Source organism: Neophocaena asiaeorientalis, unplaced genomic scaffold (genome assembly GCF_003031525.2).
Source record: "Neophocaena asiaeorientalis asiaeorientalis breed wild unplaced genomic scaffold, Neophocaena_asiaeorientalis_V1.1 scaffold29, whole genome shotgun sequence".
NCBI lineage: Eukaryota > Metazoa > Chordata > Mammalia > Artiodactyla > Phocoenidae > Neophocaena > Neophocaena asiaeorientalis.
This window is the reverse complement of record NW_020174423.1, coordinates 6111976-6134273: the sequence shown is the minus strand read 5'-3', so window position 1 is coordinate 6134273 and position 22298 is coordinate 6111976. Positions and strand designations below refer to the sequence as shown.

Below are 22298 nucleotides of genomic sequence, written 5' to 3'. Positions count from 1 at the left end.
GGGCCTCTTGAGCCTCCCTTTTCCTGGTGGCTCTTTTCTCAACACCTCTCCAGTTTATCCCTCTGCTGCGCTCTCCCCTCTCATCTGAATTTCCCATCTCCTCCCTGCATACTATCTTTTGCCAAAGTGAACCTTTCACCCCTCAGCCCAATCACCTCCTTCTACTAAAAACTCTTCCCTGTTGGTCCATTGCTCTTAAGACAAAATCCAGGTGGCTTCTGAACCAGCCTCTGAGGCCTGGTGTTCACTGGCCCAGCCCACCTCCCCAGCCTCATTGAACCCTCTCACCTGCCCTCTGCTCCAGCCAGCTTTGCATTCTTCACTTCAAAGATGCTGTGTCCTTTCCTCCCACGGAGCCTGCCTCTGAGTTCCTCCCTCTCTGCCCTGCTCCCTGTACTGGCTGGGCTCATGTTTGTACACCTGGAAATAGAGCACCTGGCTCTTCTCCTCTGAAACACTCAGCATAGGTTAAATACTTGATAGATGTTTTCTTTTCTGCTAAACGTTATGCCTCAAGAGGGCAGGGCCCATGTCTGCCTAGTCCCAGACCCCAGCGCTCTGCCTCATACATACAGGCAGACGCTCCCGAATCCCTAGGGAGTGAACAAATGTGGCTCCTTCCAGGTCCCCGACTCCTCTCTCTCTGGGCTGTCTCACCCCCGAATCCGGTACTTTCCAGAAAGGCTCCTCGGGCGGACGTATGTCCTCCACATCCCCTACCCAGTATTATTTCAGCAAGTCTGTCGTTGGCTTCTGCAGAAGTTTCTCTCTGCCCCGTGTGAGTCAATGCTCCATGTCACGGCTTGGACCTGGGAATGCAGTCCCGGGTGGTACGTGGCCCTCTGGGGGCCAGCACACAGCCCCTCGCTGTCACATGTGGGAGCTGTTCAGTATCTCCTCAGAAGCAGGTACATCAGGAAGGCAAACTCCTCGTACAATATTTGTATCCTTTTACAATCTATGCGACGCTTTCATGAATAGTTTTAACTTGTAGCATTTATTATATTACCTCAGATGTTTATAATCATGGGGTTGCCTCTTTCCAGAGAACTGTCAGGTGTTGTCTTTGTAATTTCAGACCTCCTTAAAGCGGGCCTTCACACAGCACCCCATGCTGCTTGATACAGCCGACGGGTCCTTTGTTTTGGACAAAACTGTTTCCGTGAAAGACTTCTGTTCCACCCTTGATCTCACTGCGCCCTTTTTCTGGAATGTCCTCACCTTATCTCCATCTCTTGAAATCAGTCATTCCTGTCCTTAATGATCCCACTCCACCCTGTCTTCCTTCCAGAAGTCTACCGCCATTGCCGTCTATCCGAATGAATCTCTCAGTGTCCCAATTTATGTCACCATTGTAACACTTGCCACAGCATACCTGATTTTGTGTTCTGAATAAGCGTCTGGCCTCTGCCCTTAAGACCAAGAACGTTGATCCATTTTATCTCACCACCTTGCACATCGTAGGCACTTAATAAAAGGTTATCGCTGCAAATCAGTTAGTGTGGGATTTCCTATTAAGCTAATTTACCACTTACTCACTGTTTTTCCCAGATATCTATAGACCGTTTCTAAAATACACAGCTTAAATTCTCAAGCTTCTAATTTTGAGGATTCTGCCAGTGCTCTGTAGACAGTTAGGAACACTTTGCTCTCTTCCCTCTTCTGGGTCCGTGTCATGTTGTCATTAGCCAAGGTAATTTACTGGTAGTATTTTTCAAGATGGGTTATCATTTCTTTAAAGCCCTGTGTCCAAAAAAAGAGGAGCTGTTTGGATTAGCAGTATTTGCGAACCATCCACAAAATAAACGAGAACCTGATTACAGACCTTGGTTTTATTTATTTTCTTTAATACATCAGGAAAACCTAAAACATCAACAAGTTTTGCTAAGAGAATGTACTAGTAAAAGGAAAGTTATCTTTCTGCGTGGTACCCCAGGTTTGTTTTTTCACGTTTGCTTTTTCACCATCGCTTGTGTTTCTCAGCTTTTCTTCATGCATCTTCTGCCCAATTTCGCCGAGTGCTGGTGGGACCAAGTCATTCTGGACATCCTGCTGTGCAACGGTGGTGGTATCTGGCTGGGCATGGTCGTCTGCCGGTTTTTAGAGATGAGGACTTACCACTGGGCAAGCTTCAAGTGAGTCATCTTCCTCCGGGCCCTGAGTCACGGTTTCTCACAACGCAGATTTAACTGCCTCAGTAGCACGCAACATGAGTACGTTCTCTGATGATGAGGAATAAATTATGCATTAGTAACTGGAACTCAAAAATGATTATAAGCCCAGTTTCAGGCATTGATCCAGAAAATGCTAAATCATTTACGAGTTTCTCAGATCCATCCCCTCCTTTTTATCCATATACCTCGGCCTGAATTCAGACCCCCGTGGCTGGATTCATTAGTCCCTTGTCCCCAGGTTAACCCCTCTAAGCCTTCTGCCACCATGGCTTGAATGATCTTAGGAACATCACATCCATCATGTCATTTCCCTGTGGTGGCTTCTCATGGGCCTTAGGACAAAGTCCATAGGCTTGGCAAGTATAAGTCACTTATTTATTGTCTCAAGTTTATTTTGTTATGTGGTGTAAGGGGGGCATTTCACCACGTTATTGTGTTTGATTAACCGGTTTTCCCCATCCCCTTCATGAATAATCCTTTCTTTGGCCACTGACTTGAAAGGACACTTTTTAATATATTTCATACAGTACATACTGTAACAGAATCTGTCGCAGTGCTGGGTGTTGCTCCAAGCAAGCGTCATACGCAGTATCTCATCTGAGCCTTGCATCAATCCTAGGGATAGACACTGCCGTTCTGTTCACTTTAGGGTTGAAGGTACTGAGGCTTCCGTGTAGTAATTTGCCTGAGGATACCCAGCAAGCAAGCAGTAGAGTCTGAACTTACATCAGGCTGTCTGGGTCCTTAAACACTCCATAATGCTTCCCTGTTTTCGTACATTTAGGCTTCAAATTCAACTTGAGAATCATTCTGTCAAATTCCCAAGACGTAAGCGCAACTAATGAACAAGAAAGTCCCGTTGGTCTTAAGTTACATTAAACATATGAATGTATATAGATCAGGTTGGATTAACCTTTTCACTACATTAAGTATTCCAGTTCTCCGTCACACTGTATCTCTGGTTATTCCCATCTTGCTCTACCTCTTTCCGTGAAGCTTCACCATTTTTTATATACAGGTTCTTCATCATTCTTGTTTATTTTTGGATAGTCTGTTTCTTTGTTGGCCTTGTGCCTCAAATCTTCTTGCTGGGAGATTTTCTCACCGCATGCTTGTTGGTGGGTGGGTGAGTGAGTGAAGGGACAAACCTGGTTTCCTTCTACTCCCCCTTCCCATCTCCTCCCTCCCTCCCCAAGAATAAAAGGCCTGGCCTGTTTATCCTTATGCCGTCAGCACTTTAAAACGGTGTCTATGACCTAAAGGTCCTCGATATACATCTCTGTTGAATCTAAAAGATCTTTACCATTTATTAAATACTATGACCTTGGATTTCGGCTCTCCTGGTCTAGCACGAGAGGGCCAGAATCTACCCCCAACTCTGAGGTTTACAAAGTGAGCCGGAGTCAGCCGTTCCCTTTCTCGGAGCCCCAATGTTGTCACTTGTGAAACGTGGGACTATTTGTTTCTATCACAGGAATATGAAATCGAGTGATTTCTAGGATTGAAACTAAGAAAGGTTAAAAATCACTGTCACTCCAAACTGTTTACTTAATTGAGGAAGCTATAGAGTGAGGAAATGCTGTGGGTCGCCTCACACATGGAGCATGTTCTCTGTGTTACCAGGGTGCCCTGGGGGCGGGGGCATGGGTAGGAGTGGTGTCCTTCCTGGCCTAGTTCCAGATGGCTGTCTTTAATGTACCTCAGCTTCTTTTGTCACCAGTTCACAAACTGTGGCCTGTGCTGGCGTGGCCAGTCCACTGATGCTCCCCACCTGGCGTGCTGCTCTCAGCGCATCACCTGTGAATAGAGGCCGCTGTTGGAGAGACGTTCAAATAGAAAGGAATCTTTCTGTTCTGAGCATTGGTTGTAAAATAGTCAATGCATTTTTTTACAGTTTTTTGGCTTTTTGTTTCTTCCCCCTCCTATCTCTCTGGATTTTCACCGGAGCTGTTTTCTTCTCACAGGGACATCCACACCACCACCGGGAAAATCAAAAGAGCCGTGCTCCAGTTCACTCCTGCTAGCTGGACCTATGTTCGGTGGTTTGACCCCAAATCTTCATTTCAGAGAGTGGCTGGAATATACCTTTTCATGATCATCTGGCAGGTATCTCTTCAAATGCTCAAAAGTAGGGGAAAACAAAATAAAACCATCCAGGAATTTAGGGTTCATGCTAGTTGACATTACTTATCAGCTCGATGCTTTAGAAGATGTAATATTCTGCAGCTGACGTATAGAATTAAAGTGATGCTGTTATGCTTAAGGTCTTGCTTCATCGTGAAGACGCTTTAAAATATGGACCTTTGAATTACAAATTGGAAGCAGATTAAAATTCCCTGTAAAAACCTTGTGCTCGGCACCTATCACCCAGTGAGTTAGGCATTGGATTACCTTCTCGAATGATCGTTTTCAGGACCACAGCAACAAACGTAAGGCTTTTTCTTACAGTCCAAATTCAGTATTTGAGTTTTAAAATTGTGCCTCAGCTGTTACCACTTTGGGTAATTTGTAGAACGCTAAATACAGAAGCCCTCTGCTACCTGTGGGGACTGGAGCCCTTTGGGGACCTGGGTGCTCCAGAGTGGTGTCGGCGGTGGAGAGAGGCTCTCACTCCAAGCAGACTGAAGTGATTCAGACAGCCAGGGGTCTCGGAAAGGGATTACCCAACAACTCTGTTTTCCAGAGGCAGCCGTTTTTTTATTGTCCCTCCTGTCCCCAGGTTAATTGTTTCACAACTTTGGGAGACTAGCTGAGGGAAACCAGCTTTCACCGGAAGGGTCTTTCAGAATCATCAGACATATTTTGAACACATACGCACAAAATACTCCCAACATAAGGAGAAAATGGGCATGTGTCACTTTAAAGATAGACTGTCCTTGTCCACAGAGGGAGAATAATAATGCCCATGTCAAGAAATGGAGTTTATGGCTACAGAAGTGTTCGTGAATAGTTATATAGTCTCCATGGTTTGGGGAAGTCAGTGTGTATGTAAATGGAGTGTGATTAAGTTTTACCTTATGGGGCAATGCCAGGGAAGGTAGAGGTTTTCTTTTATTACGAGGACCTAGGAGGAATTTGGATTTGCCCAGGAGAGAGAGCGGAATGTGCTCCTAGAACGGCAGAATTCCACTGGGCCCACTTTCCCCTTGATGGTGAGCACGGTGCAGTGATCAGCTTTCCTTATGTGGTGATGAGTGAACCATTTTTATTTTATATCCTTAAACTCAGCACTGTGGGGAAAGACGCACATTTTATGTCACTGAGATGAACCTGCTGGTCCACGTGATGTGCCCTTAAAGCAGTGACCTTTCCTAATCTCTGCCCCTTGCTTAATCTGGAGGGGAAATGCAGTGGCCTCTGGGCGTTAAGCACAGATTTCCCGGTGGGCATCTCTTTTGTGCTGCCAGGACTGGTCATGGGATGAGCGGTACTGGGCGCTACCCTCAGGGAGCAGTCCCACTGCCAGGTGAAGCCTGGACCAACCCCACACCCACTTTTAAGAGCTGCCTTCGGTTGAGGATCTGCTCGGTCCCTGGCACGAGCTGACCGAGTCCACCATCATCTCTCAGTCACGCACACACACCTCAAGCTACTTTTGGTTATTGAAGAGCCTACTTTCCTGCTGTCAGACTTTTCAACCTGGCCTAATTTCTGCCGGGCTGCGGAGGTGTTCCATGGTACAGATTCGTTGTCATCATTTCGCTCTTAAAGCATCTCTCTCCCGACTGTCCCAGCAGCTCACACACGTGAGCCAGGTGACAGTCACGTGAATCTGGAAACACAACAGATGGCTGATGCCCCCTGTGCCCCTCTCAACACCTAGCACCTCCCCTGGACCCCTGCTTGGTTGGTGCCTGTGTTGTACTGGTTGTTACCGGGCTTAAGCAGCAACCCTTAGAGACCCGGTATGTCTTCTGGAAATGCTTTGAACATACCAGTTATTTTTAGCTGTAGAATGTCCATTGAAGGAATAGATGTTCATGACTTAGCACAAAGCACCAGGTTGACTCACGCCTCCTTCTTTTGCAGCTGACTGAGTTGAATACCTTCTTCCTGAAACATATCTTTGTGTTCCAAGCCAGTCATCCGTTAAGTTGGTGTAGAATTCTCTTTATTGGTGGCATCACGGCTCCCACAGTGAGGTAATTCTGTGTTAGCATGACCGTCAATTGAGCATGATTACCTGCTTTGTATTCTCCTGTGTAGCATAAAGGAAGTCACATAAGCTAGCAGATTTTCCGTGAAAATGTCATTCTGAAAAATTATACATCCAGGGGGAAAAAAAGAGACTTATACATCCAGAATATGAAGAAAACGTTTTGCTTCTCAGACCTCGGTAACATGAAGGCCAGCACCGCACCGTTATTTTCAGACCCCTTTACGATCTTCACTGCTGTCCTTTTCTCCCCCGTAGCATCCTACTTAAAACAAAATGAGTAACAGAAATGCTAAGGTTTTCTTCCTGAGATTATTGAAAACTAACGTTTTTATGGTGGATTGAAGTAATAAATTATGTTATTTTTAGAATGAGACTTTATTAGTTCTTTTAGAGCCAATTAAGTTAATTTCCTTTTAAAAATGTCCTTCCTGAGCTTCCCTGGTGGCGCAGTGGTTGACAGTCCACCTGCCGACGCAGGGGATACGGCTTCGTGCCCCGGTCCGGGAAGATCCCACATGCCGTGGAGCGTCTGGGCCCGTGAGCCATGGCCACTGAGTCTGCGCGTCTGGAGCCTGTGCTCCGCAACGGGAGAGGCCACAGCAGTGAGAGGCCCGCATACCGCAAAAAAAAAAAAAAGTCCTTCCTGTGGTCCTCCAGGACAACAGGGACAAGGATGGGTGTCCATGCCCTCCTTCCACTGGATTCATGACTCATGTAGGGCCTTAGAGATGAGGCGGTGTTCAGAGACTGTCCCCAACGTGGACCGATTCCAGTGGACTTCAAAGCAAAACACTTTCATTTGTTTCATTGTTCCTATTTGGAAATGGCATTGAGGTTTTGTTTTGTTTTTTTGGGTTTTTTTGGGGTTTTTTTGTTTTTTTATGGTACGCAGGCCTCTCACTGTTGTGGCCTCTCCCGTTGCGGAGCACAGGCTCCGGACGCGCAGGCTCAGCGGCCATGGCTCACGGGCCCAGCCACTCCGCGGCATGTGGGATCTTCCCGGACCGGGACACGAACCCATGTCCCCTGCATCGGCAGGGGGACTCTCAACCACTGTGCCACCAGGGAAGCCCGGCATTGGGGTTCTCTATCTAGTATGGAGGACCAGCATTGATCAGTAGAAACACCCAAGATCTCTGCACAGCTGATATAAATACAAACCAAACAGATAAAAGAGTTTGCTCTTTAGAAGCTGTAGGATAACTTAATTCGTTATTTGTAATGTACTTGTGAACTACACAAGTAGAAGGTCTCACTTGCCACGTAGAGTGGGTGTTTTCCTTAGTCAGACATAGCCCTCACCCCCAGCTAGCACCTTTTCTTGTCCTCATTCGTTATTACAAATATATTTATTTTATATATATATACAGGAAAGTAACAGCTGGTAAACCGCAGCCTTTTGTCACTTTATAGACCAGTGGTCCGTCGAAGTAGTTATCTCATGCATGCAATTTTCCTTTGGTGGGTTGGAGCCTCCCTGCTGTATTTAAAATTTGATTTAATTTGAGGCTGCCAGTTATTTTCAGGAAAGATTAGCAGCAGTTTCTTCATAAAATTACGAGCAATCAACAAAGTCAATAAGTGGGGAAAGAAATGTCTTATAAAACAGAACAGCAAATCACATGTGATTTATCATGAAAATTTTAACATTGTTAAACATTTCACAACAAAAACTAGAGATTAGACCAGAGACTAAAAATCCAGTGTTCAGACTTTTAGAGAGCTCCTTAAAATTTTTGCCAAACCCTATGGGTTTCCACACGATTCTTTTCTGTTTAAAACTTAGCCACTTTCTGTGCTCCTACACCACTTGAGGCTATTCATATGTAAGGAGATGGTTTGACAAGCTTCTTGGAAAGATGGAAGTACTCTGATGGGTTTTAGGTCCCAGTTAGCAAATGCCAGGCCCTAAAAGGAAGAGAAAGCTCATAGGCTTCAGTATAAATCATACATACATACCATCTCTCCGTTTTCAGATCTCCTTTTTAGACTTTCACATGACTCTACTCTGAGAAGATATTTGAGTGAACATTCTTTTAATCTAATAATACAATGTGCAGTGTAGGACATGGACACCATTAGTAAAGTAGCTGAACTGGCAAAAGCAAATTAGGTAACGAAAATGTGAAGTTAGAGGAAAACCTGAATTCTTTATAGTTACAATTCTTCACTTTGGGGTACAGAGGTGATAGTTTATGGATGAGCTTTAGGCATCCATGAACCCCCCAAAGTTTAATGCAAAATTCTGTGTGCATGTTTTATGTGCCTTTATCATAGCTTTCATCAAACCCTCAAAGGAGTCTGTGACCCACCTCCACACCTCCCCCCCAGAAGATGATGAGTTAAGTTTTAGGGGCAGTAATGAGACTCTAAGCCTCCACTGTCCCACAGGCAGCCTCTCCCATGTGCGGCTACTGGGCACTGGGAGTGTGGCCAGTCACCCTGAAATGTGCTGTACGTGTAGACCTTGAAGGCTTAGTGCAAACACAATATAAAATGCTTCTTTATAATGTTTTCAATACATTGGATTATATATAAATAAATTATTAAAATGAATTTCATCTGTTCCTTTTTACTTTTTTAACACGGTTATTAGAAAACTTTAAATTGCATTTAAGGCTCATACTGTATTTCTATTGCATGGTTGCTGCACTGAGCCTCTCACCTCCATGTCATCACCTCTTTTCTGATCATGTCAGTAACATTCAAAGATTTTGGCCTCAGTGACAGTGAGGTGCAGCTACAGTCCCATTCCAGTTTCTGAGAGCCACAAATGTATATATTTATTGCCTGGTTACGATCAGCAACCTTTATCCTGGAAAGAGCCAGAGGAGACAGCGACCATGCAGGAGACCTTCTGGAATCACCTCCATGGAGGGAAACTGAGGCACCCACCTGGGGTGGCTTTGGCTCAAGGCTGTGGCAGTCTGTGTCTGAAGCAAGACTGCCTTTGCCAATAATCTGGCTCCAATAACCATCCCCCTCCAACCCAATCCAAATTCTTAGCCTCTTAGAGGAAGGTTTCAACAGGCGCTGGCTTCTTGTTCCCTTAAATAGAACTAGACCAGGCAGCCCAAGTATGTGGAACAAGGCAGACATTTTTTATACTCACGCTGTCAAAGTGATTTAATTCTATATTGACTTGCTGGTCTTCCAGAAGCTCTCAGTGAATTCCACCTTTGTTCTTTCAGACAGTACTATGCTTACCTCACCGACACACAGTGCAAGCGTGTGGGAACCCAGTGCTGGGTGTTTGGGTGAGTAATCTTTTATCGTGGACATATAAAACCACTTTAGCCTCTGAATTTCTTGGGTTATTTCTTAACCCTACATTAAGTGCCTCTCGGTGCAGCTTTGTTTTTGTGTGTCTTTCATTTTTAACATTCCTTTTCTGATTTAAATTTAGAGGAGTTAATTGGCAAGTTACACAAAGAGGGTGTAGAAACTGTTTTTTAAAAAAATATTAGGAAATCAAAAAATAATTCCCATGTAGAACTTGGAGACCTTGTTTCTTGAAATAAATCAGAAAATGAGTTATATGAATTCCCTGTGAAATTGATGGTGAGTTTGGGACAACATATCGTGATGGGCTTAACCACATTTTACGTTACTTTCACACCAGAAAGACCCCACAAAGCGGCTGCTTGCTGTCTACCAGGGTCTAATTTTATTGTCCCAAAGAAAACTAACACATGGTGACAATTTATTGTCTCATTACAGATACAAATGCTGTATCTGAATTTACAATTATTTAAATGATTTGAAAGAAAGCAGAGGTTACCCAGTTTAACCCCCAATATTAAATGTGAGATACTCTTCAGTGTCTCAGATAAGTGCTTCTTCTGCTTCAATACCATCAACATCTCACCATGCCATTTAGCAACTGAAGTTCCAGAGACATCCAGCACACCTGTAGGTGAAGTTCAGTCCCTCAGGGAGCTTACATTCAGCACCTAACCTAGGTTCTAAATGGAGTGTGACAGCATAAAGAAAATCTGATGAAAACCCTAACAGATTTTTAAACAGAGTAACTTTTTTTCCCTGTATTACATGCGTATTGAAACATCATCCAAAGACATCAACTATTTAGAGATACTTGCTGCTTATGTTGCATTGTCATTCGTTCCAAGTGTGTGTGTGTGTGTGTGTGTGTGTGTGTGTGTCTGGAGCTCTCACTCCAGATTCTGGGGAGTTAGTGAAGTTTGATCTAGGCAAATTTCCCACCGCCTTTCCAAAAGACAAAGGGCCGTTGTCACTGTTTCTCATAAATTCTGTGATGTAAGCTGATTTTCCTACCCAAAGTAGCTTAAAGGGTGATAGGATGGACTCAATTTCCATCCTATGGATAGGATGGATTTCCACTGATTACTGATCTGGCGGGAGAGAGAATTCACACATCTACCAGATTTCTAATATACTTCTGTCACAGGAAGGAGGAAGGTGGTCTGCCTTCCTACTGTCTTGTCCGAGGACTGGGGATCTTTCCCGCACTTCCTTCTTTCACCACATGCCTCTTCTTTCCACGGGCATTTTTCTCTTCACGTTTACAAGTCCTTGCCAGCGTCTTACTCTACGGAGAGTGGGTGTATTTTCCACAGAACTCTCTACTTACCTGTTGAGGAAAAGGAGATGGCGGATCAGAGAGAGAGGCAGTGTTACCACAAAGTTTTTTTCTGATCAGGCGGTCTGAAACTATAATCACCGTGGAGGGAGAAATGGCCGAGTGGAGCAAGGGCAGAGAATGGTGGCAAACGCCACTCCAGAAAGCTGCGCCTTGCTGAAAAGTGGTAAAAGAAAGTAAAACGCAAATGATCTGAGATGCAGAGGTCAGTTGGCTAATTTAGGATGCTTTATTATAGAGACTCAAGTCCTCCCAGAATGGTGACATCAAGGTTAGTGAACCTTGAGAACTAGTGGGCCATGCTGAAAACGAGCAAGTCCCTCTTCATAAGTGAAGCAAGGCAGACCTGCCTGGTGCGTGAACTGGGGCAGGAGCTGCCTCTGGGTGGTCAGCACGGTCAGCCTGTGACGGTGAAACAGGAGGCGCGGCCTCCAGTCTCTTCTCTTCTTCGTTACGAAGTCAACTGAGTGGGTCCTGAACAGCATTTTCTGAAAATCAAATAGAGTCGGAAGATGTCAGAGCAAGGGGCCGGTTGTTTTGTGTGACTTTTGTTTCAGTCGTGTGTGTGTGTGTGTGTGCGCGCGCGCGTGTGTCTGTGTACTGGGCCACAGTGAAAAATAGGCTTCCTGCCGTGGGTCTCAGATCACAGAAGTTGGAGAAACAGCTCTAGTCTGCTGGTCACCAAGCTCTTGAAAGCTGCCTCAGTCGGCTTGAATACCCAGAAACCTCTCACAGTAAGCTCTGGGTGTTCTGTCTGGTTAAGGGCAGGTAGGCACACTTCTTTCCAGGGCTTAACAGTTTCTGATGCAGTCCTGCATCCCAGCAAGACGTCCCAGCAAGAGGTTGCACATGCTCTGTGTGTCCACCGGCAGGCGCCCTTGCCCTCGCTGCTTCACTGACAGCCTCGACTTCAGTGTGACAGTCGACCTCAGCCCTGCTCTCCAACGTGCCAGCCTTTGTTGTGGCGGGGAGCTGGGGAGGAACAGGGAGTGCTCTGTAAAGATTCAGGCAACCAATCCTAACCTTGTTTCATTGGGGCTGTGGGCCAAGACAACTCCAGATTCTTTAGAGGCGTGTCCAGGAGACTTTCTGCTTTGCACAGGTGGCTCTGACTCTGGGCATTCCGTTGTTTAGAGCCGTCCATCCACTTGACCATGGCAGTGACCTCTGTCTGCCAGTAGGGAGGGGACCGGGGGCCTTCTGGGCCTCTTCCTGCCTTTTTAGAGATTATCTGTGCAACAAGACCAGTCCCTCCAGATTCCGTCGTGATCGAGGCACACCTAAGGTGGCCTTATCTGAAATCGCTGTTCCTGGGCAGTCTTTGGGATCACGTGACCAGCTATGTTACCCTCACCTCATCCGTTCTTACTTCAAGCTCTGAACCTTAATAAAGGTCTGATTTTAATATTCATAGATGAAGTTGTATTATACAAGGTTGGCTTTTTTCTCTATGTTTTAATTAAAGCGGAAAACATGGAAGTTATTCTTTCCAACGTTTTTGGATTTAGCAAAATTGCTTACAGATGCAGAGGATAAAGGGTTTTTATCATCAGCAGAACTGGAGCATATTAAATCTGGAAATTCTAAGATGGCTGGGAGGGAATGTGATTGCTGCCTTCAAGTTACTGAAAGACTCTCCTGGAAAGCTCACACTCCCCTATACGACTGCGGAGGGCAGAATTAGGACCAGGGGTGGAAGGAGGCAGGTACCAGCCTGAGACAAGGAACGACTTCCCAGCAGCTAAAGAAACTGGGCAGCAGAAGCAGCTGCCCACAGAGGCAGTAGGTTCCCTGGCCCTGAAAGGGCTCCAGCCAAGGGGGTGACTGTCCACCCGTTGTGATAAGCTCCGACTTAGATACCAGGCAGCCTCCAGCTATGAAGACGTACGAGTTGAGATTGTAGTCTGTGAGGAAGGAAGATGTAAAGAATATTTGATTATTTCTGGGGAGGGATAGAGGGATGAAGAGGCAGAGCACAGAGGGTTTTCAGGGCAGTGAAACCATTCGGTATGACCCTCTAATGGTGGACACATGTCATTATACATCTGTCCAAACCCATGGAATGTACATCACCAAGCGTGAACTCTGACATAACCTATGAACTTTGGGTGATGTGTCAATGCAGGTTCATCACTTGTGACACATGTTGACAGTGGGGGCAGCTGTGCATGTGTCGGGGCAGAGGGTATAGTGACTGTACCTTCCTCTCAAGTTTGCTGTGAACCTAAAACTGCTCTAAAAAAAACAGTCTGCAGAAAAGAAGAGAGGAGTAACAGTACAATAAACTTTTAATTAAATCTAAATATGTATGTATATATAATAATATATATTATTCCTGAAGAAAGCACAGTGTCATTTTGTAGGGGACCTGCTTCCAGTGTTTGGGGCAGAAATCTTATGACCACTTGAACTTTTTGATGGAATTATGCATATTTCTGGTAATGCATAATGCTCTGATAAGATGAATTCGTATCTAACCTCTTGTTCTGTCTAACAGGGTCATTGGTTTCCTGGAAGCTATTGTCTGCATAAAATTTGGACAAGATCTCTTCTCTAAGACCCAAATACTCTATGTTGTACTTTGGCTTCTTTGTGTGGTAAGTCATTACTCTTTTACCCCAAAGTGTTAGTTAAAGTCCCCATGGTGTCTTCTAAAACAAAACAAAACAAAACACTCTTGTGTACCAAGGTTCCTTAGAAATTTATAGACAGGACATTCTACTGTAGTAACGCAAGATTGGCCACTAGTCTAAGTTCAAGAATAAAGACATAGGACCACATGGCACCTAAAGTTGGTCACCTTTGCAGGTTCTGGTCAAATGCCCTCAGCAGGTGCATCGCACTCTCATTTATTTCGCTTATGAGAATTCATCGACACTTGCTGAAAGTGTCAGCCCTGCCGTGAGGGGCTAAGGATAGTTCCAGTGCCCCGTAACATATGTATTACTGTCCAAGGGTTTATGTACAAAATGACAGACTGTTGTTTATAGGCCGGGTGAGGTGTTCTTGGAGGTAATCAGACCATGCAGTTTCTTCCCCGCAGGCCGACTTTATAAGCCTGTGAAGGATGTGTTTTCCTCTCGGAAGGGAAGAGCCCTGGGGGCCTCCAGCTCCGTTGTCCTGGGACATTTCCCTCCTCTTTCAAATGAAGCAAGATCTTACCTAGCTTAAAATTCGGTGATTGCGCTTCTTAATTTGTTTTGTCACTTTGGGGAAGAGTCTTATTTTACATTTAAGATTCTTCCCTCTTACTTGGTCCAGAAAATTAACTCGGGCTTTTTTTTTTTTTTAATGATCATAGAAAATTTCAAACATATGTGGAAGTAGATAGGGGGTCGCTCACCCCTCATGCACCCATCATCCAGTTTCAGCAGTTATCAACCCATGGGCAGTCTTATGTCCTTATATTCCATACTCACTACCCCCAACCCTGGGCTACTCTGAAGCAGACCCTATTTCAGGGCGTATCTCTAAGGAAGATAAGGATGCTTTTTGGTTGGTGCAACCACCGTACCATTATCACACCTGAAAAAGAATTAATTCCTTCATACTGTCAAATAGCTAATCAACATTCACATTTCTAATGTTTCCTTACATTTTGTATTTTTTAGCAGTTTATTTGAGTCAACATCCACTGATTGCAATTGGTTGGCATGCCTTTTAATAAAAGGTCTCTTTTAATCTACAGTTTTCCCTCTGTCTCTAGCTCTCTCCTTTACATTGAAGAAACAAGCTCTTTTGTCTTCTAGATTTTCCCTCAGTCTGGTTTTACTGACTCCATCCTTACTGTAACTTAACAGATTTCTTTGTCCTCTGTACTTTCTGTAAATCGGTAGCTGGATGTAGCGGCTTAATCAGATTCAAGTCTAATTGGTGGGGGCGGGGAGCAAAACTAAACTCTGTATTTCTTTTTTTGTGTGTGTGGTACGCGGGCCTCTCACTGTTGTGGCCTCTCCCATTGCGGAGCACAGGCTCCGGACGTGCAGGCTCAGCGGCCATGGCTCACGGGCCCAGCTGCTCCGCGGCATGTGGGATCTTCCCGGACCGGGGCACGAACCCGCGTCCCCTGCATCGGCAGGTAGACTCCCAACCACTGTACCACCAGGGAAGCCCCTAAACTCTGCATTTTTAAAGTGTTTCTTATTGCCTTTTGTGGTGTCTATTTTTAGGATTACTTGCTAGAAATCCTAACTGTGCCAGGGCACCTTGAGCCTGTTCTATCCTGTTTTATCTTGAACAATGAAAGGGAATAATGATCTCCTTTGTACTCAGGCTCCGGAATTAACGCTCAGCAGTATTTTTTCTGTTGCAGTGTGACTAGATATAAGGATTGGTTGGGGCAGTGTGTCAGATGGGCCCGGAGATCTCACCATGCGCTCCTCAAATTTCTGTCTGGCGTGGGCACCCCAGCTCTGTGAATTGTAGCGTGACCCATGGCAGTGGGCAGGTGTGGGTGCAGCCCTCACCTGGCGCCGCTGGGACCACAGGGAGGTTGAGGCAGGCGGGACTCCTGGGACGTGGGCCAAAGGCCCTCCTCACAACGGCCCACTGTGGGCCTCCCCCCGGGGCATCAGCAGCCAGAAAGGTCTCCCCAAGGGCGTGTCCAAGGAGCGATCTCTGGTCACCCAGCCGGTGGGGCTCCTCCAGTCTCTCTCTAAGTTTTAGAGACTTTCACTCTGTTTTACTGATTAGACACTTAGCATATACCTCCTTACGTTGGCGAGTTTTGATCTGCCTTGGTGTCTGTGTGACAGTGACTTATTTTGAGGACATGACCCGTTTCTCAGTCTCTGTATCACTTAGCATAGTCCCTTATACGTCTGTCATGTTGCCACGTTCCTATTAGAGCTGCCCTGGTGCTGGAGCCGCACAGGTAGGTGATAGTGGAGATTTATTCATGCTCACTAGGTGCCAGACACTGTTTGAAGCACTTTTCATGAATTGCATATTTGATCTTTACGCTTTGAGGGGAGGTACTTTATTATCCCTCTTTTATAGATAAAGGCGCAGAGAGGTTCACTAACTTACCTAAGGTCACACAGGTAGCATGTGGCAGAGCCAGGACTCAAAGCCAGATAGTCTGGCTGGAGATTTCCTGCTCCCCCTCCACAGGTGTCCCCCTTCGGAGGATCTCCAAGTCCACGTGGGAATTACACATGCAAACTACTTATATTGCAAACATCATAAAAGATGTTTGGGTTGTAGTGAGGTAGATGGACCTAGAATCTGTCATACAGAGTGAGGTAAGTCAGAAAGAGAAAAACAAACACCATATGCTAACACGTATATGTGGAATTAAAAAAAGCGGTACTGATGAACCTAGTGACAGGGAATAAAGATGCAGACGTAGAGAACAGACTTGAGGACACAGGGAGGGGAAAGGGTACGCTGGGATGAAGTGAGAGAGTGGCATGGACATATATACACTACCAAATGTGAAATGGATAGCTAGTGGGAAGCAGAAGCATAGCACAGGGAGATCAGCTCGGTGCTTTGTGACCACCTAGAGGGGTGGGATAGGGAGGGTGGGAGGGAGACGCAAGAGGGAAGAGATATGTGGATATATGTATATGTATAGCTGATACACTTTGTTATATTCACTTTTTTATAAAGCAGAAACTAGCACACCATTGTAAAGCAATTATACACCAATAAAGGTGTGCAAAAAACAAAAAGAAAGCTGTGTGTGCACGGAGCCAGAGGAGCCCTAGAGAGAGCAGCAGACAAGCTGGGGTGAAGCTCCTGGAGGTGATGGGTGCTCAGGATCACAAAGGGTCACAGTGAACGGCTCCCCCATCCCTCAGGTGCCCCAGCCTAAGACCCAGGCGGCTGCTTCCTCTCCTCTGTCAGCCCCCATGTCGGCCCTCCGGCTCTATTCATTCACCTGGGTGGCCCAGCTCCATCCCCTCCTCTCTGTTCCCACCGCCTCTGCCCTCTAGACACCCATTTTCTCCATTCTGCCCTTCACCTCCATTCCCTACACTGCTGCCAGAGTGATCTTCCATACTTCCGATCGGAACCCCTTTGCCCTGCGTAGAATCATTTTCCCTATCGTTGGGGCCTAGAGGGCCTAACAGTACAGCATTTCCCCCCACCAGGTTCAGAGCAATTAGAGATAGTCAGGATGGACGAAGGCTATGGAGACAGAACGGCAGCTTTACTACTGAGAGTCCACATTTTTCAGTATCAGCTTCAGGTGCATGCCAACAAGGGACTTCGGATTAGTGAACCCCAGGAGCAGACACGCTTCCTCTGCAGCCCCAGGAAGCAGGCCCCCCACATTGCGCTGGTGGCCTCGCACCCAGAGGGAAAGAAGGGAGACGCCCAGCTTCCTTATCTGTTATTCCCTACCCCGTTAAGATACTTGCCTCCCTGGGGAAGGGGCGAGGGGTGAGGGAAAGCAGGAGTGTTATACCAGGGAAGCTCCCTCTGTGTAGACAGAAACAGCAAGAAGGAAGCTGCATCCCCACCACAGACCTACCAGCTGAAATAGGAAGTCCTGCTTGTGTGTTTAGGGCCGTCATTCTCTGGATCATTCACCACACCCACCCCCTGTACCCTGTGCTCGGGCTCCGCCAGACTATTCCTAGTTACCTCAACCCACCATCCTTCCCGACTTGTCTTGCCTTCACCCAGGAGGCTTCCTCTGCCCGATCTGAGTGCTTTCCCCTGCGTTCTCTACCTGGTGAATCTTAATGCCAAACTTAAATCTTAATGCCAAACTTAAATCCGTGTCCTGCATGCAATACGCTCTCACCTGCGAGGCAGACTAGACAACCCTTCCTCGGGGGACCAGTCGCATTTGGTACATGTTTCTTTTAGTTCTAGCCCCAGTGTGATGTAATTTGGGGTATTTATATCGGTCTCCTCCACATGGCACTTCCTGCTCACAAAGAATAAGTTTCCATTGTCCTTTTGTCCCCACGGACACTAGCACAGGAAACACTCGTCACACGCAGGGAGGAGAAAAGACTGAGGTCAAGGGACAAAGACCGGGACACACCGAGGCAGGTTGAGAGACAAGCACGTCCAAAGACTCGAAGCCATGCCCGTGCCAGCGTCACAAGAGGACGGCGACCTGTTTGGGGAGCAAGGAGGAGAGCGAGTTGGAGGCAGAGGGGGTCGTCTGCGTAGGATGGGCTCTGTGTGTCTTGGTTGGAGATTAGAAGGTTTTTCAGAGGAATGACTGTCTCATGGGGCAACTGGAGGGTGAGAGAGTATGGCGGGGGGTGGATTGGAGAAGGGCTGAGCCTGAGGGTGTTGGAGGGACCTCAGTGAGAACCTATCCAAGGCAGCGGCATTGAAGATGCAGAGAAAGGGCTGGATCTGAGAGCTCCAGTGCCCAACTCGATAGACGCTGTCCTCTTCTGAGAGCTGGGGAGGGCAACTCCAGGCTTTCCTGTTTGTGCCACTGGTGGCTTTTGGTGCTAGTAACAGGTTGGAGGATATCGGAGAAGCCCCTCGAAAGGAGATGAGCTAGGTGTGAGGGACCCTTAGATTTTACAGGTGAAGGTGTCTTGTGTCATTGGAAATTCTGGTCTGTCCAGTAGCACTGGAAAGACTCGGTCGGCACTGGAGGTGAAAGAAGTGGGAGACACCTGTGTGTAGGGTATGGTTGGAGCCGTTGGGTCGGTAAGAGTCGGGGAACATAGTGTGGGAAGGAGAAGCTGGCTGAGAATGGCGTCTGGGGAGCAGCCACATTTTAGAGGCCAGGCCAAGGGCAAGAAACAGCCACAGGAAAGAGGACTTTGAAGATAAGCAGAATCCCCCAGTTGGTGTTAGCAGTGATGAATGCCATGCAGGGGGACCTGGCCTGAAAAGAGGCCTTTGGCTGGGATGATTAGGGGTCCCCACTGCCTTGCACATTTACCAGTTAGAGAAAAAGAGTGGAAATAAGGTCCTGGCACGTTTTTATAATCATGGCCTTTATTAGAGATCAAGATTGTTCTCAATCTTAGGAGTGAGGCAAACATTATTGAGTGAGAGAGCGTTGAGTTACACCAGGCCTCCACACTAAGAGAAACAAAGGCCCCAATTATTCGCCTTGCCTGGTAGGAGAACGTACACAGAATTTGAGATCAGTGTGGAAGTAAAGCTCCCATATGCTGGTTAATAAGCTCCCCCAGCACCAGTTGTCTGATCAGTCTGGGTGAATTTGAGCACACCTTACCATAGCGTGGAAGCCACACCGGGGGGTGTGTGCTGCCTTGGCTCTCAGCCCTCACGTTTTTCTTTCTTTCTTCCTTTTATTTAAACAAAATCCGTACAACTGTCATTTTAAATCCAGGCCTTGACATTTTAAGTGGGTACGAGCCTAGATTTCCACAGGTGTGATTGCAAACCCATAAATTACAAGCTTTTGTCTCCTGGGACAAGTGTATAAAAGGGGCCTCTTGTACCCAGGTGAAGTGGTAAACTTGGCAGCTGCGGCAGGCCCTCTGCATGGCGATCGTGATGATAGGCATCTGTCTCTCGGCACCTGCCAGTGTTTGCCAGCCCCGCTGCAAAGCCAGCTCTGCTCAGCTGTCTGGTGCCGGAGCAGCCCCAGCTGCCCGCCTGCTCGCCCAGGGGAAGGGAGGAAGCTGGGGGACAAAGAGGAAGAGCCCCACACGCCCGCCCTCTGGTGGGCGGGTTGCACAGTGACAGCCAGCCCAGCCCTGACTGCTCCCACGGTCTAGCGGCGCGGCGCTGCCCCCACTCCCCACCCCCGCCGCCGCCGCACAGCCACTGACTGGCCCATGGAGGTGGAACCTGTCCTCCCTGCCCTCCCTGTGAAACCTAGGCCGACCTGTTCTGCTCTTTGTCAAGGAGCTGACATATACATAGGTTGACACACTGCGGATGCTCTAGTCTTCCCACTCTTGCCATGCCGTGAAAATCGTACATTTAATGGTGGTTGTATATTAGAAATCTGAACAAGTACTGGAATATGTTAAAGATTAGAAGTAGTTTTCATTCTGTAATTTGAATATATTCATTCATTGCCTAATTTTTTGATGGAGGGGATATGAGCTTTTTAAAAAAAATTCCTAATTTATACCAGTTTGTATATGGATTTAATATAAAATGAACTAGTGGGTCTTCTTATAGTTCATGTTACCTCTCCACCATGCCGCTATTCACACTTCACTGATGTAGAAGGAGAATGGCCAGCTGGAGCGCTTGGACTCCTTTCTTTCTTGAGACTTAAGGTGACTCTGTGCGCCCAGCAGACACTCAGTGAACGTCACTGACCTGAGGAACTGGGCCGGGGCTGGACTACAAGCTGCGGTGATGAGAACGCACAGCCCAGCCTTCCCTGCAGTCTTGGCTCTACCCTCCAGGCTGTGGGCTGTGCAGAGGGATGGGATGGGACTGGCTCTTCCCATGATGCTTTGCTTCGTCCGGGAATGGGTGAGTGGACAGATCAATAGAGATATAAAGATGTGTAGACATAAAATCAGTATTTATCTCGATAGCCAGCCCTGAAATGAGATCCAGGGGTATAAAGAGACCTGTGTTCTGGCTTCAGTCTTGCCACACTCTAGCTGTGTGTCTTTGAGAAGGCAGTCGCCTCTGAGCCTTCGTTCCTCTGCTGTGAAATGAGGGGAATTGAAATTAACGATCTCTGAGGCAATGCCTCTAGATCTAAAGTTATGATTCTTAGAAAGAATTAAAATTATTCAAGAAGGGAAGAGTCCATCATGATTTCACAGCTGTTCCCATGACTGGGTCAAGGTGACAGGTCCCCAGGAGGAAATGCAGTGGAAGAGATGGAGGTTAGGAATCCTTGAAGAGGATTCACTGTCACTGGGTTCCTAAATCAAGGAATTCTGAGGAACTGTCATGGCAGGACGGGCAGTTTGGTTTGGTTGGGTTTTGGTGATTCACTTACAGTCGCGAGGGGAAGGGGAGGCCTGGCTGGAGGACCTGGCCCAACACACTGCGTAGTCCAGACAGCCAGGAAGTTTTCCCCGACTTGTAGTTTTTTGACACATTTTTAAACTTTGGATTCCTAGGTGCTATTTTTTCCCTTAAATTAGAGTATAATTTAGGGTGCAGGGGGGCCAGTGGGGCACACATGGGGGGAAGCGGAGGTGATCCTGGCCTCTGGGTACCCGTGGACCACGCCCTTCTCTTTTCACACCAGGGCTCACAGGACATTTTTATTTTCGCTTTAGTTTCCTATCTACTTAACTGAGAAAAACAAAAGCAACCAGAACTGGGGTCAGAGCCGGGCCACTGAGACTAAAAAGCAGCGCCAAGCCCAGGGCAGCGGTGTCCTGCTGGGGTCTGCCACCTACACGTGGGTGTGTGTCCTCAATGCCCTCCGGCACCACTGTGACCCCAGACTGAATGAAACTGCTTTTTCATTCAGAAATCCTCTTCCCCTCAGAAGCTGACAAGCTAAGTCCTTTTTTTTTTGTGGTACGCGGGCCTCTCACTGTTGTGGCCTCTCCCGCTGCGGAGCACAGGCTCCAGACGCGCAGGCTCAGCGGCCATGCCTCACGGGCCCAGCTGCTCCGCAACATGTGGGATCCTCCCGGACCGGGGCACGAACCCGTGTCCCCTGCATCGGCAGGCGGACTCTCAAACACTGCGCCACCAGGGAAGCCCAAGCTAAGTCCTTTTAACTCTTTCCAGTGATGGGCGGCAGGGTGCAGAGGATAGGCTGTGAAAATCAGGCCAAAAAGAAAAAAAAGAAATACAATGTGGAATCCTATACGTCTTCGTAGGCAGAACCTGCAAAGCTGTTCAGAAAATGCATCCCACCTGATCCCACATCTAGAAATGATCTTCACTCTGACAGTGGAGTCACAGTGGTAACTGTGGCCTCATCGGAACTCTTCTTGCCGAAAGCTTTAGGGGTGCTGCCCCCCGGGGTTCACCTCTGCCGCATCCAGCCATTCTGTAACCGGCATCGGGGGAGAGAAGGCAGAAATGCATCGAGCCATCGTGTATGAATTCCCGTTGAAACCCTGAAGTTCCGGGAAATGGAATCTTTTTGGGCACCCTCACTTATAAAATGGTTTTGTGCTTGTTTTTCTCTTCCAGGCTTTCACTACCTTCCTGTGTCTGTACGGCATGGTTTGGTATGCAGAGCACTATGGTCAACGAGAAAAGGTATAGAAGGGAAGGTGGAGATGGCCTTTTATTTAAACTAACCACGTCCTGCTTAGCGCTTTAGCCCAGACCACATTCACGTGAGGATGTGGCATGTACGGCACAGTGAGAGCCGGGTGTCAGCCTCCCTGCTTTAGAAACGTAGCCAGTTCAGAATTCACTTCCTATCAGTTGCCATCCTTACTTGTGACTGCCCTATTCAATAGGTCAGGACTTTTATCCTCATTCCTTAAGGGGGTTA

At 47.0% G+C, this 22298-nt stretch overlaps 1 protein-coding gene across 2 annotated transcripts in view; it reads left to right on the top strand.

Annotated features, from left to right (window-relative positions):
* PTDSS1 (phosphatidylserine synthase 1) overlaps window positions 1-22298 on the top strand; it is a 65494-nt gene that overhangs the window by 39635 nt on the left and 3561 nt on the right. For both annotated transcript variants that reach the window (XM_024756557.1, XM_024756556.1), the window contains exons 6-11: window positions 1984-2135; window positions 4139-4280; window positions 6204-6316; window positions 9525-9590; window positions 13452-13551; window positions 21989-22057. In XM_024756557.1, coding sequence (XP_024612325.1) covers window positions 1984-2135; window positions 4139-4280; window positions 6204-6316; window positions 9525-9590; window positions 13452-13551; window positions 21989-22057 — 642 coding nt within the window. The remainder of the gene's footprint in view (window positions 1-1983; window positions 2136-4138; window positions 4281-6203; window positions 6317-9524; window positions 9591-13451; window positions 13552-21988; window positions 22058-22298) is intronic.